Source organism: Astyanax mexicanus, chromosome 12 (assembly GCF_023375975.1).
Source record: "Astyanax mexicanus isolate ESR-SI-001 chromosome 12, AstMex3_surface, whole genome shotgun sequence".
Lineage (NCBI taxonomy): Eukaryota > Metazoa > Chordata > Actinopteri > Characiformes > Acestrorhamphidae > Astyanax > Astyanax mexicanus.
Window position 1 is genome coordinate 41226122 of NC_064419.1, and position 19467 is coordinate 41245588.

General features: G+C 34.7%; 1 protein-coding gene across 2 annotated transcripts in view; it reads left to right on the plus strand.

The window, feature by feature from the left end:
- Positions 1-204: 204 nt before the first annotated feature.
- slc16a4 (solute carrier family 16 member 4) overlaps positions 205-19467 on the plus strand; it is a 50792-nt gene continuing 31529 nt past the window's right edge. Inside the window, exons 1-4 of one of the 2 annotated variants that reach the window (XM_022671052.2) lie at positions 205-543; positions 2647-2721; positions 6774-6805; positions 9318-9473. In XM_022671052.2, coding sequence (XP_022526773.1) covers positions 9451-9473 — 23 coding nt within the window. In that variant the 5' untranslated portion in view covers positions 205-543; positions 2647-2721; positions 6774-6805; positions 9318-9450. The remainder of the gene's footprint in view (positions 544-2646; positions 2722-6773; positions 6806-9317; positions 9474-19467) is intronic. The other variant, XM_022671053.2, reaches the window with a different exon arrangement.

Here is a 19467-nt window from a genome sequence, read left to right on the forward strand (position 1 = left end):
ATAGGGCTTTAGTATAGAAAATCTGAAAGATAAAATATCTTCCATATTTGATGCTATCAAGCACTGAACCTGATTGAACCAAGTTTATACCAGCAGAGCCACAACTCAGATCACCCCTCTGCCACCCCTCACCTCCTCCATAACCCCTCTCTCTGCCCCCTCTGTGGGCATTTCTTTGGGCTGCTCTGGAGCCTTGCAGGTCTTATGGTGGAGATTGTAGTCACGTGGTGGTGAAATTCTCCCCATGGCTGCAGTGCCCCGGTCTGAGGCTGCAGTGGGAGCAGGAGCCATGTAGCACACGCTCAAACCCCACCTCACCCAGCGGCTCAGAGAGCGGGAGGCACAGGCTCAGCGCGGGGGAGACACGGCCGGGGAGAGCAGCCATGGTCAGGCGTGTGTCCGGAGGGGCATGTGGTTTCAGAGCTGAGCGGCGGTGCGGATGGAGCGCAGAGCGCAGAGCGTCTAGATGCCCAGAGGAGCAGCAGCGGAGTCCCGACTGAGCTCAGCGAGGAGCGCAGATCCACCACTTTTATTCTACACACGGTAAAAAAAAGCGGTTTTCACTCTTTTCTCACTTTTTTCTCTTTACTTGTTGAGAAGTTTATGGGAAGGCGGAATTTGGCTTGGTGTTGAAGTTGCATCAGAAGTGCTGGAGATTAGCCTGTAGCAGAGTTTATCAGGGGGCTAACGGAGTTTATTTGGATAGGATCGATTTTTTATTAAATTATTAGTAGTTATATATAATTTACATTAAATACATTTTGATATTTGAGATGTTAAAGAAAAGTTTGTAGTTTGCAGTTTTAGTTAACTGTAGCATTTCTAAAAATAAATAAATACAAAAAATAAAAAATAATTAAATAAAAATAATAATTAAAAAACAACACTAAAAGTTACTTGCTAGTGGAGTTTACTTATGATTTAAAAAATAATAATAATTTCTGTAATTTTGTTAACTCTTCATTTTAGAAAATTTGCTTCAGTACATCTTTTATTTTGACTAAATGACGTTTTTGTATTTATATGTTCATTTTATAATCTAACCCTACGTTTTATTGTTTAGGCTGATTAGCTATGTGTTGTTGCTCAACAATGCTGATTTTATGAAGGAAAAATAGTAGTTCCAAAAATACATATGTAGCTAAGAAACTACACCTTTTTGGACACATATATTAATTATTGGTGCACTAGTTTATAGATAGTTAAAAGAAAAAAAAATGTTTTTCCGCTTTGTTTTATTATCTTGTTTAAGTATTTATTTATTTGTGTTTTTATGGGTTTTTTTTTATTCCACCTATAATGAAATATATGTACAAATGTATAAATAGGTTACATCCAAATTGATAATAGTGCAGGTTTGGCAGTTTAGTACACACACTATTAACATACTAACCTGTTTTGTAACAACAGGAAGTGATGTAGCATTAGCTATATTTGAGCTGCTAGTGTGTCGAGCTTTAGCTAACCTAGCTAGCATTTATTTTATTAAAAAAAAAAGTTTACTTTTTGCAGTACTATGGGAATTTGCTTTGTTTTGACCACATATGTTTGACTAATTATTAATATAATGTCATCACAGATTGTTATTGTCATTTATTGTTTTTGTCTATTTTTTGTTTTTATGCTTTTTATCCCACCTATAATAAAGTATATGTGGGAAATAGGCTGCTTCCAAATTTCACAGTACAAACAAGGTATATGCTATATACTAATCTTAATAGAGCAGTTTTAGCAGTTTAGTACAGAGTAGGTTAGTTTTATTTAGCATGTCTGTTATGTTAAAATGACGCCACTTTTTTAGTTCATATGCAATGGAATTTATTTCAGTTTTTTTCAAGTTTAATTCTAGTTCTTTACTTTTCTTGGTGAGCACATATTTATTTATGTTTAATTTTTGCTAACTATATCTTGATGGTTAAGCTGCTTATCTGCTGTTGCGCGATAATCTTACAGTCTAACTTAGTTCCAGTGTAGTCCTGTAAGAAATGTTTTTTTTTTTTTTTGCAATTTTTATGTATTTTATATATATATTTTTATCTTTTATCTTATTTTTATATATATATATTTTTTAATATAAATATATTAAAAATATATAAAATATAAAAATATAAATATATTTATTTATGTATTATTTAAAAACCTTTTTAGTTTTTTCGTCTTTTTTATTACCCATTTATTTAATTATTTATTCAATTTATTTGAATGCTTCTTATTCTAGGCATAAGCGAGACCTGGTTCTATTCTATTGGTGCTTATAGAACCACAAGACCTTATAATGGTTTGTGATTGAAGGGTCATAATAAATTACATTTTTCAACTTTCTTACATTATTCCATATCTGCTCATTCTAAAGCAGTTTTTCTCAGTCTTAGGCCTGAAGCCCCTCTGTTCTGCACATTTTAATGGTTTCCCTGCTTTAACATACCCACTGTAAGTCTGAAAAGGCTTGTTGAGGAGGTGAATAGTTAAATCAGGTGTGCTAGGAGAAGGGAAGGACAGGGAGCTACAGGTCCAGGTTTGGAAAACACTGCAGTAAAAGTGCATAAAGTGAGGTAAATCTGTTACTTCATGTCAGTTATGCCACGAACTCAGTGACTGGTGTAATTTGTAATAGGATTAAACTGAAGGATTGCCTTTTGCTCTCAGGTCTGAACTGAACGTACACTCTGGCCGGATGTTGCGCGCCTCTGCCAGAACTGTGGACAACAGCCGGGACAGCTGGTGAGTACAGAGTGGTCCTCTTTCTGTTATCTATCTTTAGAGGTGATCAATATGAATATATTATATAGAATATTATATCACCATATTTTTTAATGACATTTTAACAACACACAATATATATATATTGCAAAATTACAGTGATTTATATTAGCTTTTTTCTGCACATCAATCCATTAAACAAGACTTAATAAGCTCCCTGTAATGAAATGTACTGTTGGGTCAGTGTTCTCTAGTCACCGATAATATCATCAATATGCTTAAAATAATTATTTTTAATACAATAAGAAAATGTATCATGATATGATAGATATTGTCATATTGCCCAGCTAAATACTCCTGCACCTGATACAAAATTAATAATAATGTCTAAGAATTATGTCTTTAATGACGTTTTTAATTAAAAGGTCATTTCAGGATTTCAGTGCAGAAATCAGTTAGTCAAATAATTAAACCCAAGCCATGAAAAGAGCAATCCATGCACATTCCAACTGGGCGGCTTTTAGTGAGTGGGCTCACACTTACTGAGAAATGTTAGTTTGTGAAATACCTTAAGGTGTGTTAAACCAGAAAAAACGTAAAACTGGGCGGTGGAGGGTGACCTCCAGAGGTATTGCGAGCTGTAAGACTGTAAGACAGCGTAAGCATTAGGCACAAAACTTCAAACCTCAAAATAAGATTTTGCATTAAAATTAGAGCTCAACGATATGAGCAAAATTATATCACAATATACAGCTCTGGAAAATTTTAAGAGACCACTTCAGTTTCTAAATCAGTTTTTCTGATTTTGCTGTTTATAGGTTTAGGTTTGAGTAAAATTAACTTTGTTGTTTTATTTTATAAACTACAGACAACAATTCCCCCAAATTCCAAATAAAAATATTCATTAGAGCATTTATTAGCAGAAAATGAGAAATGGCTGAAATAACAAAAAGATGCACAAAAAAGAAAACAAGTTTTAAGTTTTTAGAGAAATCAATATTTGGTGGAATAACCCTGTTTTTTAATCACAGTTTTCATACATCTTGGCATGTTCTCCTCCACCAGTCTTCAATCACAAATCACACTGTTTTTGGTAGTTTTATGCCACTCCTGGTGCAAAAATTCAAGCAGTTCAGTTTGGTTTGATGACTTGTGATCATCCATCTTCCTCTTGATTATATTCCAGAGGTTTTTAGTTTGGTAAAATCAAAGAATCATTTTTAAGTGGGCTCTTATTTTTTTCCAGAGCTGTATATTTAAAAAATGGTTAATACACAATATAAAGTCAATATTATTATAACAAGTTTATTTCTAGTTTTAAATGAGATAATGTTATACATGATATGGTTAAATGTCTTATTTTCAACATATAATATGTGTTAAATTGCATTTTGCATTTTAGTTCACATTCAGTTCATGAATGCATTGTGAGAGTTTCTAGTGCCCAAAACATCATGTTCAAATTACACTTTACAATTCAGACATTCAGAGGAAAATTCCAGATTTACCGGTACTCAAAAGTGCCCTAAATACAGGAATAAATATGTAAATATATTTCTGTCACACCCTGCCTGTGTTTATAGCACTTAATGTGGCGCCTGTTAATGCAAAAGCCTCGCCCTTTAACAAAATGAGCCAATTAACTTCTTGGATAAGCCATGTTTTGAATAGTTCACCACCACCTCAATGTGGTGACCTTTTCAGTGCACTAACCAGTTTTGAGTTTGAAGCCTCAAGCTTCAAGCATTCAAGCACAACTACATTCTTTCCTTTCATTATATATCCATGTTGTAAACATTATTTAACTGAAACTAATCACAAATCCTGTTTAGTCTGAGCTTGTTTTGTGTGTATTGCTGAAATTGTTTAAAAGAGAGCGGAGCCTCTCTGTATAGTAATTTTCTTTTTAAAGAGAGCTAGTCATCAGAGGAGTCTGAGCCACTTTGTCTGATGAACGAACGTGCGTTTTGCAGTGCTGGATGGTCTGAGGTAATCTTCTGTCAAATATGAAAGAGAGCACTTCTGCAAAGTTGTAATTAAAGACTGCACTGTAAAAGAAAGCGCTGTGTGTGAGATGTGAATTAGGGGTGGGCGATATAGCTCTAAAATAATATCACGATATTTCAGGGTATTTTTGCGATAACGATATATTTGGCGATATAGGAAGCTAAAATAATTAATTAATTTCAGGAATATAGTATAATAGTATAACAGAATAATCATAATGTGGCTTAATAAATAATATAGCATAAAATAATATAATGCAGCAAATAATATTGCAGAATATTTAGTGCATGCATATAAACTGCAAACTAAAACAATTATACAATAAATACACCTAAAGCTTCACAGTAAATAATAGACTACTTTTAAGACAGAACAGCCCTATTATCACGATATGGATTTTTAATATCATGATATTTCTGTGTCACGATATATTGTATACGATATAATATTGCCCACCCCTAATGTGAATGCATTTTTTCCTCAGAACATTTTTACTTTCTGGCTTAACAGATGACACTTTAAAACAAGCACTATGCGAAAGTTGCTACTCGTTTACAGCTTTAGAATAAGTTACACATAGGTGCCGAATTTCACACAAGTTTATCAAGAGAACAATGGTGCCCATAACATTTTAGTGTTTAGCTCTTTGCCTTTGTCCCAAAGTCACAAATTGGCTTAAATCATTGTACTTTTGGGACTACACTTGTTCTGGGTCATCAGAAGATTCACAGCATTTAGCATCAGATGTTTTTAAAGGAACATCTACTGTAAGTGATGCAGATGCCTTTTACTAGCCAAATCTCTGAACTGATGAAATGAGTATTGAAAATTTTGCCAAATAGGGGTGTGCCATATCGAATGATACGTGATAATATCACCAACATATTTGAATGTCATAAACGATATGATACCCTGAAATATCGTGCCATATCACCCACCCTCAATTATCACATCAATGTTCTACTTTTTTGCTGTTTTTAGCAAAAGAAAAATTCACTCTGTTCTCATTCCCCATTATATATCTACTAGAGACAAGATTATTGTTGTCCAGTCTAATTTATTTTACTTTAATCCTGGATATATGGAGATATTTAGAGTGCATTATTAGTATAGTGACATTCTGGATCATTGATTTCTGTTACAAATCTAAAAAAAAACTTATTTTTTTTAATATCTCAGTTAGGGGTGTGTTGTAAAACTATCGTGAAATATCGTGTTATTATTTTAGGGCCATATCTCCCACCTCTAGTGCCAAATATAATGAAAAGAACACATTTCCATGTGTTAAACATGGCAGTGGATCAGTCATGCTTTGGGCTTGTGTTGTAGACGTGGCAAATAAAACATTTTACTGGTAGAGAAAAGAATGGACTCAATTAATTACCAGAAGAAATCATACCTGAGATTCAGGTATGATTATATTCAGGTATTTGTTATAACACCACTGCACCACACCAACCACCATAGCTGTATAGAGCACCTATAAACATAATAATTACAGGAAAGTAAGGTGTTGCATATTAAAGGAAGGGGTTTACTTTTTTATGTGAAAGGTTCCTTTAAATGTCAAATTTTTTCATGCCCGCCAGAACCACACACAGGCCATCAGTGCAGTGGGGAGGAGATAAGAGCAGGGCACATCCTCCCGTTCTGTAGTGAAGAAGCCTCCTGCTCCTGCTCTCCGCCCCTTACAGACAAACAGCGCTCTCCTCCCTCCCTCCATCCATCCCTCCCTCCCTCCTTCCACCCCTCCCTCCTTTTCTCTGAAAGATCCTTGCATCAGCATGGCCTTACACGCACACTACACTCTTAACTGCAGCACTGAGATGACAGATAGATCGTCGCCTTCACCTTTAGAAGAAGTGCATGTCAACTCAGTCGTCTTGTTTTAACTTGTCTAGCTGGGATCTTATTTGAGCTTTTTTACAAAAAAGCAGAATTAACGCTTCAGGAGGAAAAGTTCAGGGAGTTCGTGGTGTTCTAACACCTGAATTAAATAAAAAAAAGAAAAGAAAAGCAGATTAGGAAAAAAGTGACAAAAAAGTGTTTGCTGTGTTTTCTCACAGAGCTGTGCTCCAAGTGGATGGCATAGAAATCGGTAAGCCAAGCTTTTGTTCTGCTCCCTCCTTGGCCTCTCTCAAGGACAAGGGATGGATTTCACATTGCTTCACACTTGCTGCTTTATCACACACTTCTGAGGCAGTTGCTGCACTGCTGCTTCGCCTGGTCGGAGTTGAGATGATAACAAGTTACCCAGACGCAGATTACAACCCAGATCATTAAGTCTGTTGATCTATTTCTATGCATCAACACTAGCCACTGAGAACTAAGGCTAAATACAGCTCTAGAAAAAAATGAGACCACTTCAGTTTCTGAATCAGTTTCTCTGATTTTGCTATTTATAGGTATATGTTTGAGTAAATTGAACATTGTGGTTTTGTTCTACAAACTACAGACATCATTTCTCCCAAAATATAGTAATTTAGGGCATTTATTTGTAGAAAACGAGAAATGGCTGAAGTAACAAAAAAGAAAAGAGAAAACAAGTTCATATTTATAAAGTTTTAAGAGTTCAGAAATCAATATTTGGTCTGGTTTTTAATCACACTTTTTTTAATGCATCTTGGCATGTTCTCCTCCACCAGTCTTACACACTGCTTTTGGATCATTTTATGCTGCTTTATTCCTGGTGCAAAAATGCAAGCAGTTCAGTTTGGTTTGATGACTTGTGATCATCCATCTTCCTCTTGATTATATTCCAGAGGTTTTTAATTTGGTGAAATCAAAGAAACTCACAATTTTTAAGGATATTTATTTGATTATTATGATTTTTATTTAGATTTTTTTTTCCAGAGCTGTGTGTGAGCTGTTCTCTATTACAGTTTAGATTTTATTAGGTCTAACATACAGTACCCGTCAAAAGTTTGGACACACTTATTCTCATTCAATGTGTCTTCTTTCTTTTTATGATTTTTTTTACATTATTAAACAAGCCAGATTCTTATAAGTAGCACATTTATCTTTGAGGACAGATCTGCACTCTTGGTATTTTAATCTCAGTGTCTTCATGAGGGAGAGTCACCTAGAATAGTTTTCTTAGCGTCTTACAGGAGTTTCTGGAGGTGCTGAACAATAGTTGGTCAGGTGGAGGACTAACACTTTTTTTACTGTTTTTACTACATAATTCCATATGCGTCCCTTTTTTGTTTTAATATCTTTAATATTAATATAATAATCAAGTAAACAAATAAAATAATATTCATTTTTATTTGAAGATGTGTCAAAATAGTAACAAACCTCATATATGCAATCTAATATTTCCTTTAAAAAACGTTTAGCGTCTCTTTTCAACCTTACAAGCAGATTTTATACTGAAGCAAGTGCAAAATAACCTCCTTATGTTTCAGTTAAGGAAAAGACACATAAAAGAGTTCATTAAAGGTTTTCACAATCTGATTAACCTCCCACTGAACCCTTTAGAACTAAGATATATCACAAGCCATTAAAATCACTGTGTCTGGGAATGTCTGCTGTATAGATCCTATTGTAAAACATATTGGTTGTTCAGGCAAAGACGACCTTTAACCTTTAACCCTACTGTTATTCTCGAATGTACTAATACCCTTTATCCCTGGGGTCATTTGGACCCAGGTAATTTAAACCTCCAGAAAATGATTATAATTAAACATTAATTAGCTAAGTTTATGTGTCAGGTATAATTTGTATATTTGTTGAACTATTAGTGGTACTTGCATTACTACAAGTATAATGAGTATGACAGTGTAAAAAGTAAGAGACCGCTTCAGTTTCTGAATCAGTTTCTCTGATTTTGCTATTTATAGGTTTATGTTTGAGTAAAATGAACATTATTGTTTTATTCTATAAACTACAGACAGCATTTCTCCCAAATTTCAAGTTAAAAATTGCCATTTACAGCATTTATTTGCAGACAATAAGAAATTGATGAAATAACAAAACAGATGCAGAGCTTTCAGACCTCAAATAATGCAAAGAAAACAAGTTCATATTCATAAAGTTTTAGGTGTTCAGAAATCAATATTTGGTGAAATAACCCTGGTTTTAAATCAACTTCACACATTTAAATCAAGTCTTACACACTGCTTTTAGATACTACTTAAAAAAATAAAAAAACATTTACAAAGATTTTCACTTTAAAGAAATTTTGGTACATTTTGTACAGTTTCCTTTGATGTGAGGTGGGATTTTTTTTGTCATGGTTAAATGCAATGGCATTTGAAATAAATTTAGAAAATAAAATGAAAATGAATGATTTTTGAAACAGAACAAGGCCATCATAACTTTGACTTGATTGAAATCATCCTCCTTGTTGTGCAGCTTGCTACAACAGGGTGAATGCATGCATGGCAGGAAATACAAAGAAAATATAAGGAGATTCTGCTTGTAAAATGCTGACATTTCTTACGTTTTATACAACAAAAACAGCCTGGGGACAAAATAATCCATCAAAGAACGTCAATCAAATTGACCCCAAAGATAGCAGTAGGGTTAACTACAAGTCCAAAGCGAGAGACTGATCTGTTTAAAGTCATTTAAATGTCTTCATGAATGTTGATGTGTTTGTGTTTTAGGTATAAAAGGTAAAACCAGAACGAGGCCTTTAAAGCTTGAAGACCTTCCAGACCTTCAAGTTCCAGGTCAGAGGATGGCACTGAGGAAATAGACTGTGTAAAGTTGCTTGATCGCTTCAGCATCGCAGCAAAGATGCTTCCCAAAGAACACAACAGGTAATACTGCACATACAGTATGTGGACATTAAATCTTCTTAATACACAGTCCAGTCATTCTTATCATATCCGACACTTTGTAGTTCTGTAATCGGACTGTAGTCCTGTATCTGTTTCTTTGCATACTTTATTATTATTATCATCCTTTCACCCTGTTTCTCAATACTCAGGACCCACAGAAGAGAAAACCACCACAGAACAGCTCTTATTATTATTATTATTATTATTATTATTATTATTATTATTATTATTATTATTATTATTATTTGGGTGGTGGTTTATTTATTCTCAGCACTGCAGTGATTAGCACTGATTATCATAGTGGTGTATGAGGTGTTAGTGTGTGTTGTGCTGTGTGTGTCCAGTGAGTGGATCAGATATAGCAGCAGTGCTGCTGGAGTTTTTAAACACTGTGTTTAATCTCTCACTGTCCTCCACTCTCTATTACACACTCCTACCTACAGTAGCTGCTCCACCTTTTAGATAAAGTAGAGAGACAGAAAGTCAGAGACAGAAGCTCTGAATCTGCTGCTGCACAGTTTACATTGTTGGGTTTTCGCTAGTCCGCTAGCGGTTAGCCTCTAATGCTAATGCTCCAGCTTAAGTGGAAATCTGTAGTAGGGGTGTGCCATATTGTATTGTTCGCGATAATTTCGCCAACATTTTTAAATATCGTGAAAGATATGTTAGAGCCATTTCTTTGTTTTAATTAAGTAGTATTTTGTAGATGTGGATGTAATACTTAGTTATTATGTAAATATGTGATGCTGTAATCTGATTGGCTACTAACTCCACTATTTAAGCGTAATGACGCATAGAAGATTCCAGAAGCCTCGAGCCAGGAGCATCACAGTCTTTTGACCGGCATGTAACTGTAAAAGGAAAGTAAGGTTATTTAGTTAGGAATTCATCTCTTGTGTTGTGTTATAAGTTTGTAGTAAAGATAAAACAACGAAGAAAGATTTGGATTCAAGACCTTTTATTTTTTATACGTGTCGCGTGTGAAAGAAACTTCGAGGCTCAAGGCTAATGAGCAGCACGATGCACTCACAGATATTATACCCTAAAAATATCGTGCTATATCACCCACCCTAATTATCACATCAGCGTACTACTTTTTTTTGCTGTTTTTAGCAAAAGAAAAAATCACACAATTCTCATTTTCCATTATATATCTTCTAGAGACAGATTATATCTGTCCAGTATCATATATTTTACTTTAATCCTGCTGGATATATGAAGATATTTGGAGTGCATTATTATTAGTATCATGACATTCTGCATCATTGGCCTCTATTACAAGTCTGATTAAATTTGTGTACTTTTTATTATCTCAGGTAGGGGTGTGACATAAATCGAATGCAATAATTAAATAAAATGTTCATTTTGTTGCAGTAGTGTATTCTTGAAAAAAAAATCATTAATTTACATCGCCAAGAATATCGTTATCGCGAAAATACCATAAAATATCGTGATATTATTTTAGGGCCATATCGCCCACCCCTAAACTGTAGGTCTAAGCTAACTGTAAATAAACTGAAGAGCTTTAGTCACCCAAATAGACAGTTTTCAGGAGAGAATTCTGTGTAGATTTATTTCTAGCACTTATTTGACTTGTCTGACTTGTCTGAAATGTTTTTTTTTTTTTTAAGAATTACAGTTTTGTTTACTTAACTTCACTAAGCTTAAATCTACCCTGCTGAATTTAGAAGGAAAACATGGTGACACTCCTGTTCATACTACTAGTTACTAGTGTCGCATAAAATGCGCCATATAATCCGGTGCAATATAATCCTCATTATGCAAGAAATACGGTAAATAATTTTTTTTACTGTTTCATCATTATACTAGTGGCACAAAACAGTCTTAAAACGACAATACTATTAAATTTATTGTAAAAAAATGTCATCCACACAAATGGTTATTGTGAAAGGCCTAGTCCTAACAGTAATATATATGTGTTATATGTATCTTGTTTGGGAGGTACATTTAGACTAGGTTTCAGTGATATCACTAAATATTTGGTGGGGAAACCTGTAGGTGTGCCTGCCTGGGATTACCAATATGGCATGATGTAATGTGTTTATATTGTTGTACTGTGTCTTTTTATAGTTACAGGAAACCACAGAGAACATATGAGATATTTCAGCTAATGTGTCTTTTTTAGGACCAGTATTAAATCATATTCATATTGAAGAAAGGTTGAGTTATACGCTTACAGTGACGAGTGTAATGATACACTAATCCCGTGATCTGTTCAGATCATGTTACTTGGATTTATGATCCCATAGTCTTTGTCTGTTTTTAACATGAGAAAAATAATGACATAATCTTTTTTTGAGGCTTGAATTGGACACAAGGAAGAGTGAGAAACATGGCATGAGTCTGCTAGAGTGCTGGGTGTTGGTTGGTTTGTGTTTTAACCAGTGACTTTGTTAAATCGTGAAGCCTCCACAAGTCTAGTGCCTCTGCTGGCTGGTTGCAGTATGGTTGGAGTGTAGCTCTGCCTATCCCTATTATTATTATTATTATTATTATTATTATTATTATTATTATTATTATTTTCCCTCTTATTTTTCTTATTAAAACTCCAGTGTTCCAATTCCAATACTTAGTTTTTCATCTGTTAATATTGACATATGTTAATATTGTTTTTATTTTCCCTAGAAATCAGGTTTTATACTCATTTTTACTTATTATTCTGCTTCAGAAGGCAGGGTTGAAATGTAGGGATGAAATGTAGCATTAAACAGCTCTGGACAAAAATAAGAGACCACATAATGATGATGTTTTTCCTTGATTTTACTAAATTGAAAACCTCTGGAATATAATCAAGAGGAAGATGGATGATCACAAGCCATCAAACCAAGCTGAACTGCTTGAATTCTTGAACCAGGAGTGCAGGCATAAAGTTATCCAAAAGCAATGTGTAAGACTGCTGGAGGAGAACATGCCAAGATGCATGAAAACTTTGATTAAAAACCAGGGTTATTCCACCAAATATTGATTTCTGAACTCTTAAAACGTTCAATGTAAAACTTAAAACTTGTTTTCTTTGCATTATTTGAGGTCTGATACTCTGCATCTTTTTAATTATTTTGACCATTTCTCATTTTCTGCAAATAAATGCTCTAAATGACAATATTTTTATTCGTAATTTGGGAGAAATGTTGTCAGCAGTTTTTAGAATAAAACTACGATGTTAATTCTACCCAAACATATACTTATTAATAGCAAAATTAGAGAAACTGATTCACAAATTAAATTGGTCTATTATTTTTTTCCAGAACTGTATCTCTACTTTATCTCTACAACCTTTACAAATGCTTCTAATGCACCAAAAAGGTTGTTTGCTACAGATGAAAGAACCCTGTTGTTTGTTGTTGGTAGTTTTAATGTTAACTTTGTTTCACTGTGTGGTCACTCTTCTACTGGCCTGTTGTGTGCTGTGTACAGTATAACTCGTTTAACTATATTTTTGTCAAAGATTCCCCATGGTGATTCTGTTATCACTGACAGCACTGTCTAAACCCTGTCAGAATGCGCTGTTCTTCACGTATTAGTTGGTTTTTAAGGTCCCCACTGTTTCTCTGTTAAAACATTTACAACAATGAGTAGATTTCTTATTTTGGAACTTCTAAAATATGACTGTGAAGACAAATATGCAGTTTGATCTTAATTGTTCAAGTAGGCACAAATAAGAGATAATAAATATAATGAAACAGAATATTATGTAGAAATATATGAATAAATAGAGCATTCCCAAACATGCAGTAAAGCAACCAGATGTGCAAATAGCTAAAATAATCATAGAGAGTCATAGTGGTGCATATAAGATACATTGAGAAGTGTAGAGGTGCTAATGAGATTCATTGAGAGTTGTTGATGTGCGTAAGAGAGTTGTTGAGAGCCATAGAGGTCCATTTGAGATTCATAGGAAGTCGTAGAGATGCATATGAGATTCATTGAGAGTTGTACAGGTGCATATAAGATTCATTAAGAGTCTTAGAGTTGCTTATTAGATTCATAGAAAGTTGTAGAAGTGCAAATGAGATTCATAGAGTCATAGATGTGCATATGACATTCAAAGAGAGTATTCATAGAGAGTCATAAAGCATATGAGATGTATAAAGAGTCGTATAAGTGCATACAGTATTCATAGAGAGTTATACAGGTTCATATGAGATTCATAGAGAGTTATAGAGGTGCATATTGGATTCATAGAGAGTTGTAGGGGTGCAAATGAGATTCATAGAGAGACATAGAGGTGCATATGAGATTCATAGAAACTCGAAGAGGTGCATAATACATTCATAGAGAGTCGTAGGGGTGCAAATGACATTCATACAGAGTTTTACAGATGCATATGAGATTTATTGAGAGTTGTAGAGGTGCATATAAGATTCATTGAGAGTTGTTGAGGTGCGTATGCGATTTGTTGAGGGTTTAGAGGTGCATATAAGATTCATAGAGAGTACTACAGGTGAATATGAGATTCATAGAGAGTCATAGAGGTGCATATGAGATTTACTGAGAGATGTAGAGGTGTGTATGACATTCATTGAGAGTCGTAGAGGTGCATATAAGATTCATAGAGAGTCGTAGAGGTGCATATAAGATTCATAGAGAGTCATACAGGTGCCAATGAGATTCATAAAGAGTTGAAGATGTGCAAATGAGATTCATAGAGCATTTTAGAGGTGCATATAAAATCATTAAGAGTCTTAGAGATGCATATAAGACTCATAGATAGTTGTAGAGGTGAATATGAGATTCATAGATAGTTGTAGAGGTGAATATGAGATTCATAGGGAGTCATACAGGTGCATATAAGATTTATTGAGAGTTGTAAAGATGCATATGAGATTTATAGAGAGTTGTAGAAGTGCATATGACATTCATAGAGAGTTGTACAGGTGCATGTATGATTCATAGAGAGTCATAGAGGTGCATATGAGATTCCTAGAGAGGTGAATATGAGATTGCAGAATGTTCTGCTGTAGTAGAGTGCAGCTCTTGGTGCCACTCATGCTGGTTTCGCAGGCTGCACCTCTGGGGCTATTTAGGGTTTAAAGGAGCTCTGGAGGCAGACTTGACTTCATGGATTAATAGATTTTTTTTTGTTAACATGACCCCGTAACTTCCATTCTAATCGCAGAAAAATGCAAGCTATGCAGAAGACCTGTGGCTAAGCAGGGGAAGGGAGAAAGCACAGATTGTGTTCCTATTATGTTTGAAAGAAAGTGATTTCTTTGTGAAGTTTATCGCTATGGCAGGGCTTCACAACCTTTACCAACTCGCGACCCATTCAACCAATCATAAAACATGTGTTCTGTAGCCCAAACGAAAATTTTGTTGACTATTTTAAATCTAAACGAACAATATGGAAAAAGAAATTGACTAAAAGACTCACACTGCCTCTTTTTTATGTCTTATTTGACATTCAACTATATAAAGACTCATATAGGGTAGAGAGATGGAGACAAAACTGGCCAGCCAATCAAAACTTTAAGAGTTAATTTACATTTCAGTCTAAATATTACATCGGCAAAAATTCCACCAGTTAAATTTTAAAGGTTCTATATATATTCCTCTTTGTCAAATGCTTCAGATTTATCCACACCACCATACTCCCAATCAAATTCAGCACAGACTTCAAAGTTTGTGCAGTTGCCTTCACCTGATTGGCTGGGGAAAACAAAGAAAACAACCTGTTTATACCTGGTTGATTAATCCTTCTGGATAAGGCTAAACATAAGAATTCAAGTGTGAACAGACACAATATTCACTTAAAAAACAGATACAGATCCCACCCCCCAACCCACTTCAAGAGCTTTTAGAAAGACGCATTTCAGCCACAACTAAAACCCTAATCTGAGGTGAATTTGAACACTAAGTGTGAATATGTGTGGCTAAAACCTTATCAGGATACAATCCAGATAATATCCAGGTGTAAACAGAGAACAACACGTGCCTTTACTCCATTACATCTTTACATAGAAATTATATAGTTTGTTGGTTTCTACCTATATCAATGTATGAGTAAAAAATTTAGATATAGCTCCTTTAATAAGGGATAAACAGATGCTAGATACGATGCCATAAATGCCATAAAAAAATAAATAGTCAAATAACATCATAACATCAAAAAATAGTAGAGATGTAGAGATGCAGTAAATATTTGGCAACTCAAATGATTTGGTTAAACAAACAAAAAAAACGACAAGAAAAAAAGCACTTAACACTCCTCTTATTTTTGGGGTCATTTTGACCCCATTCAGTGTTTAAAGTCTCAGAAAAATTGGATGGCATTAGTTTTGTGATTCAAATTTATTGTCTTTTCTTAATTTGATGAAGACAATACGTAAAAAAATAAAATGTTTTAAATGTTTCGGTTTCAATATCTGTTTTAGTTAGGCTTTTTTATTGGCATAAAAAATGAGAAATATATATTTTTTTACACATGTTTGTGTGGTAATAATGCAGAGGTCAGTATGACATTGGGTTTTATAATCTTTCTATAAATGTAACTTCACTTTAGGTCCTAACCCAACAACACAATGCTTAGTTATAATACTTATATAATACTAATATAACATTATAGTAATGTCAGAACCACTGATAATTCATTAAATAAACATAAAGTAACTGGCAAATAAACATTGTTAACACGTTTACTTAAATGTAATTCTAATAATTTTCTGGAGGTTTAAATTGCTGGGATCATACTGATCCAGAGAATAGGGGGTGTTACTAAATTAAAGGATAGTAGGAGGGTTAAAGTAAAGTAAAATAAGTTTTCTTTAAAAAAAAAAAAGCAAGACACAAGACACTTTTATTATTGAGATGGTGAAAAAAAGAATTGCAAAAATAATAATAATAAAAAAAATGTATTAATTTTCTATGGTTTTCTTTATTCACGTCAAGGAATTTAAAACCTTACTTCTTCTATTGCTGTGCGGTTAACCCTGGTGTCTCGGAAACATTTTCGTGACCAGCCCACACACACACTCTCACACACCCTCACACACACACATGTAAAGAAATGCTTTTGCCTGCAGCACACAGATGCAATTCATTGTTCTCTAATCCTCTAAGCAGTTTCTGCCTGATTCAGGCTTGGCCTCCCAACATGTCTGTTTCTGCTTGAGTTAACTTCCAAAACGTTTATGAACCAGCATTCTTCTAGACTGGAGTTCTAGATTAAAGCAGTCAGAACGGTCAGAAGTGTCTCAGTCTGATGGCCGGGTGACTTTAATTGCGTCTGGATTTCAGAGTATGTTTTCACGCTACGGTGTTGTGTTGTGTCTGCGAGTAACTATTAATAAACCGCAACAGACGGGTCACCAGGTTTAGAACCTGCGTCTCAGGCCGAGGCTGAGGAGCAGCCCTGTGGAGCTGAAAGGGTTAAAGAGCCCTGAGGAGGCTTACAGCAGTGATGTACAGTATATTCGTCTGAGGTGATAGGCAGGTTTCGAGCAGGCCTCTTGCTGAAGAGAAGAACTGGATACAACCAGATTGGCTGGGTTGCACTCAACACCTTCAGGGCAAAAACAGATCCGCCGGCATGTGTAGAGATTATCATCTCCACAAACCTCTTTTTACTTTCTTGCTGGCAGGGAACAGTCTATGACCTGTGGGGTTTTTAGCACTGTATATGTTCTACTCAGCCTTGGACGATAGACCTGCATTTAGATTGGCTGAATGCTGTTGGTGTTACAACACAGAAAAGTACATAGACCTCTGTATGTATACCAGGCACTATGCTAAACTGGGAGATCTAAACTGACCTCTGGAGTCCAATAAGTCCAGTACTTACTCTGCATTTAAACCATTTACTTCTCCTTTAGGTCCCTTCAATCTTTTCTCAGTGTTATTGGTGTGTGTGCATGTATATACACTGAAGTTCAGCATATGAAAAACGGAAAAACAAGGTTTTGTCTGCTAATATTTATTCTTCCACTATACAGCTCTGGAAAGAACTTAAGAGACCACTTCAGTTTATGAGTCAATGTATGTTTCCTGATTTTGCTATTTATAGGTTTATGTTTGAGTAAAATGGACATGGTTCTTTTATTCTATGAACTACGTACAACATTCCTCCCAAATTCCTAGTAACAATATGTAACAAAGAAGATGCAAAGCTTTCAGACCAAGTTCAGAAATCAATATTTGGTGGAATAACCCTGGTTTTTAATCAGTTTCATGCATCTAGGCATCATGTTCTCCTCCACCAGTCTTACACACTGCTTTTGGATAACTTTATGCCTTTACTCCTGGTGTAAAAATTCAAGCAGTTCAGCTTGGTTTGATAACTTGTGATCATCCATCTTCCTCTTGATTATTTTCCAGTGGTTTTCAATTTGGTAAAATGAAAGGAACTCATAATTTTTATTTTTTTTCCAGAGCTGTATATATATATATATATATATATATATATATATATATATATATATATATATATATATATATGGTGCTTCCCTTATTGTTGAATGCCCTGTGATAGGTTCTAAAGATATGTTCTAAATGTGTTCTAATTAGTAATACTAGGTACAATCCCAATTCCAAAAAAGTTGGGACGCAGTGTAGGAAAAAAATAAATATATAATTTAATGATTTTCAAATATCATTTAAATCATTTATTTCAATTAGAATACAACATATAAGACATATCCGATGTTAAAAGTAGAACATTTTATCATTTAAACAATTTTAACATTTTAACAATTAAATAATTTCATTTATAACTCATTTAGAAAGCAGCAACACATCTTAAAAAAAAAAATGTGATTAATTACATTATTTCTAAATCCATAGCTTTAATCCAGAGAAATTAGCGTAAATTCTTTATTGTGTTGATATATGGCTTCTTTTTTGCATGAAACTTTAACTTGCATTTGTGAATTGAGGGAAAACATGTGGAATACTTTTTTTTTTATTTCAGAATTTTCTCCCATTTTTCCTCAAAATTTAGCTAGGCCTATAATCCCACCCGTTCAGCTGCTACTCAGCTGTATATCCCCTATCGCTAGTATTGCCACAAGGTGAATTAAGACCAGCACATGCTTTCTCCGGTACATGTACATGTCAGACTCCACCTCTTTTTGAACTGCTGCTGATGTAGTTTTACAGAGTAGCATCACAGTTTGTTCGGAGGAAAGCGCAGCGACTCGGTTTCGATACATCAGCTCACAGACGCCTTGTGCTGATTGACATCACCCTTTGGAGTGATGAGGCGAAAGAGCACCATCTACTGTACCCACCCAAAGAGAGCAAGGCCAATTGTGCTCTCTCAGGGCTCCGGCAGCAGATGGCGAGCTGCATGACCAGGATTCGAAACAGCAATCTCCCAATCATAGTGGCAGCGCCTTTAGCCTGCTGGAAAGACTTCTAAATGATTTGTAAAAGTGTTTCTGAGACCTTGCAGTAATTTCCAGTGCAATCTGTTTTTAATCCAGTGTTGCCTGAGGGCTTGAAGATCTCCAGCATCCGATACTGACCATCTGCCTCGTCCCTTGTGCACAGAGTTTCTCTTTAATTTTTCTGAATTTTTGATGATATTATCATAAGTACTGTCGATAGTGAGATAGCCAAAGTCTTTACAATTTTTCCATTGATTGAACCTCTTTCCATTTTTACTTTTGAGAGTTTGCTAATATAAAATGCTCATTTTATACCCAGTCATCTGAGTTATTTGTATATGGCTCATCCAACAGTTTAACAATGTTAAGTAAAGTTAAACACAGTATCTAAGATACATACTCAGAACCATTTAAGTGTGCTTACACCGGATATTATTGTCCCACAGTCTGTTGTTATTTGCAAAGGAAGAGTTACTCATGTCTGCAACAGCTATTAGAAAATAAATGACAGATAATGATAATTGTACAGGGGTTGGACAGTGAAACTGAAACACCTGGGTTTAGACCACAATCATTTATTGTCCCGACGGACAGTTCTGGTGGAACACAATCCGGGTAGCACCCGAGCATCC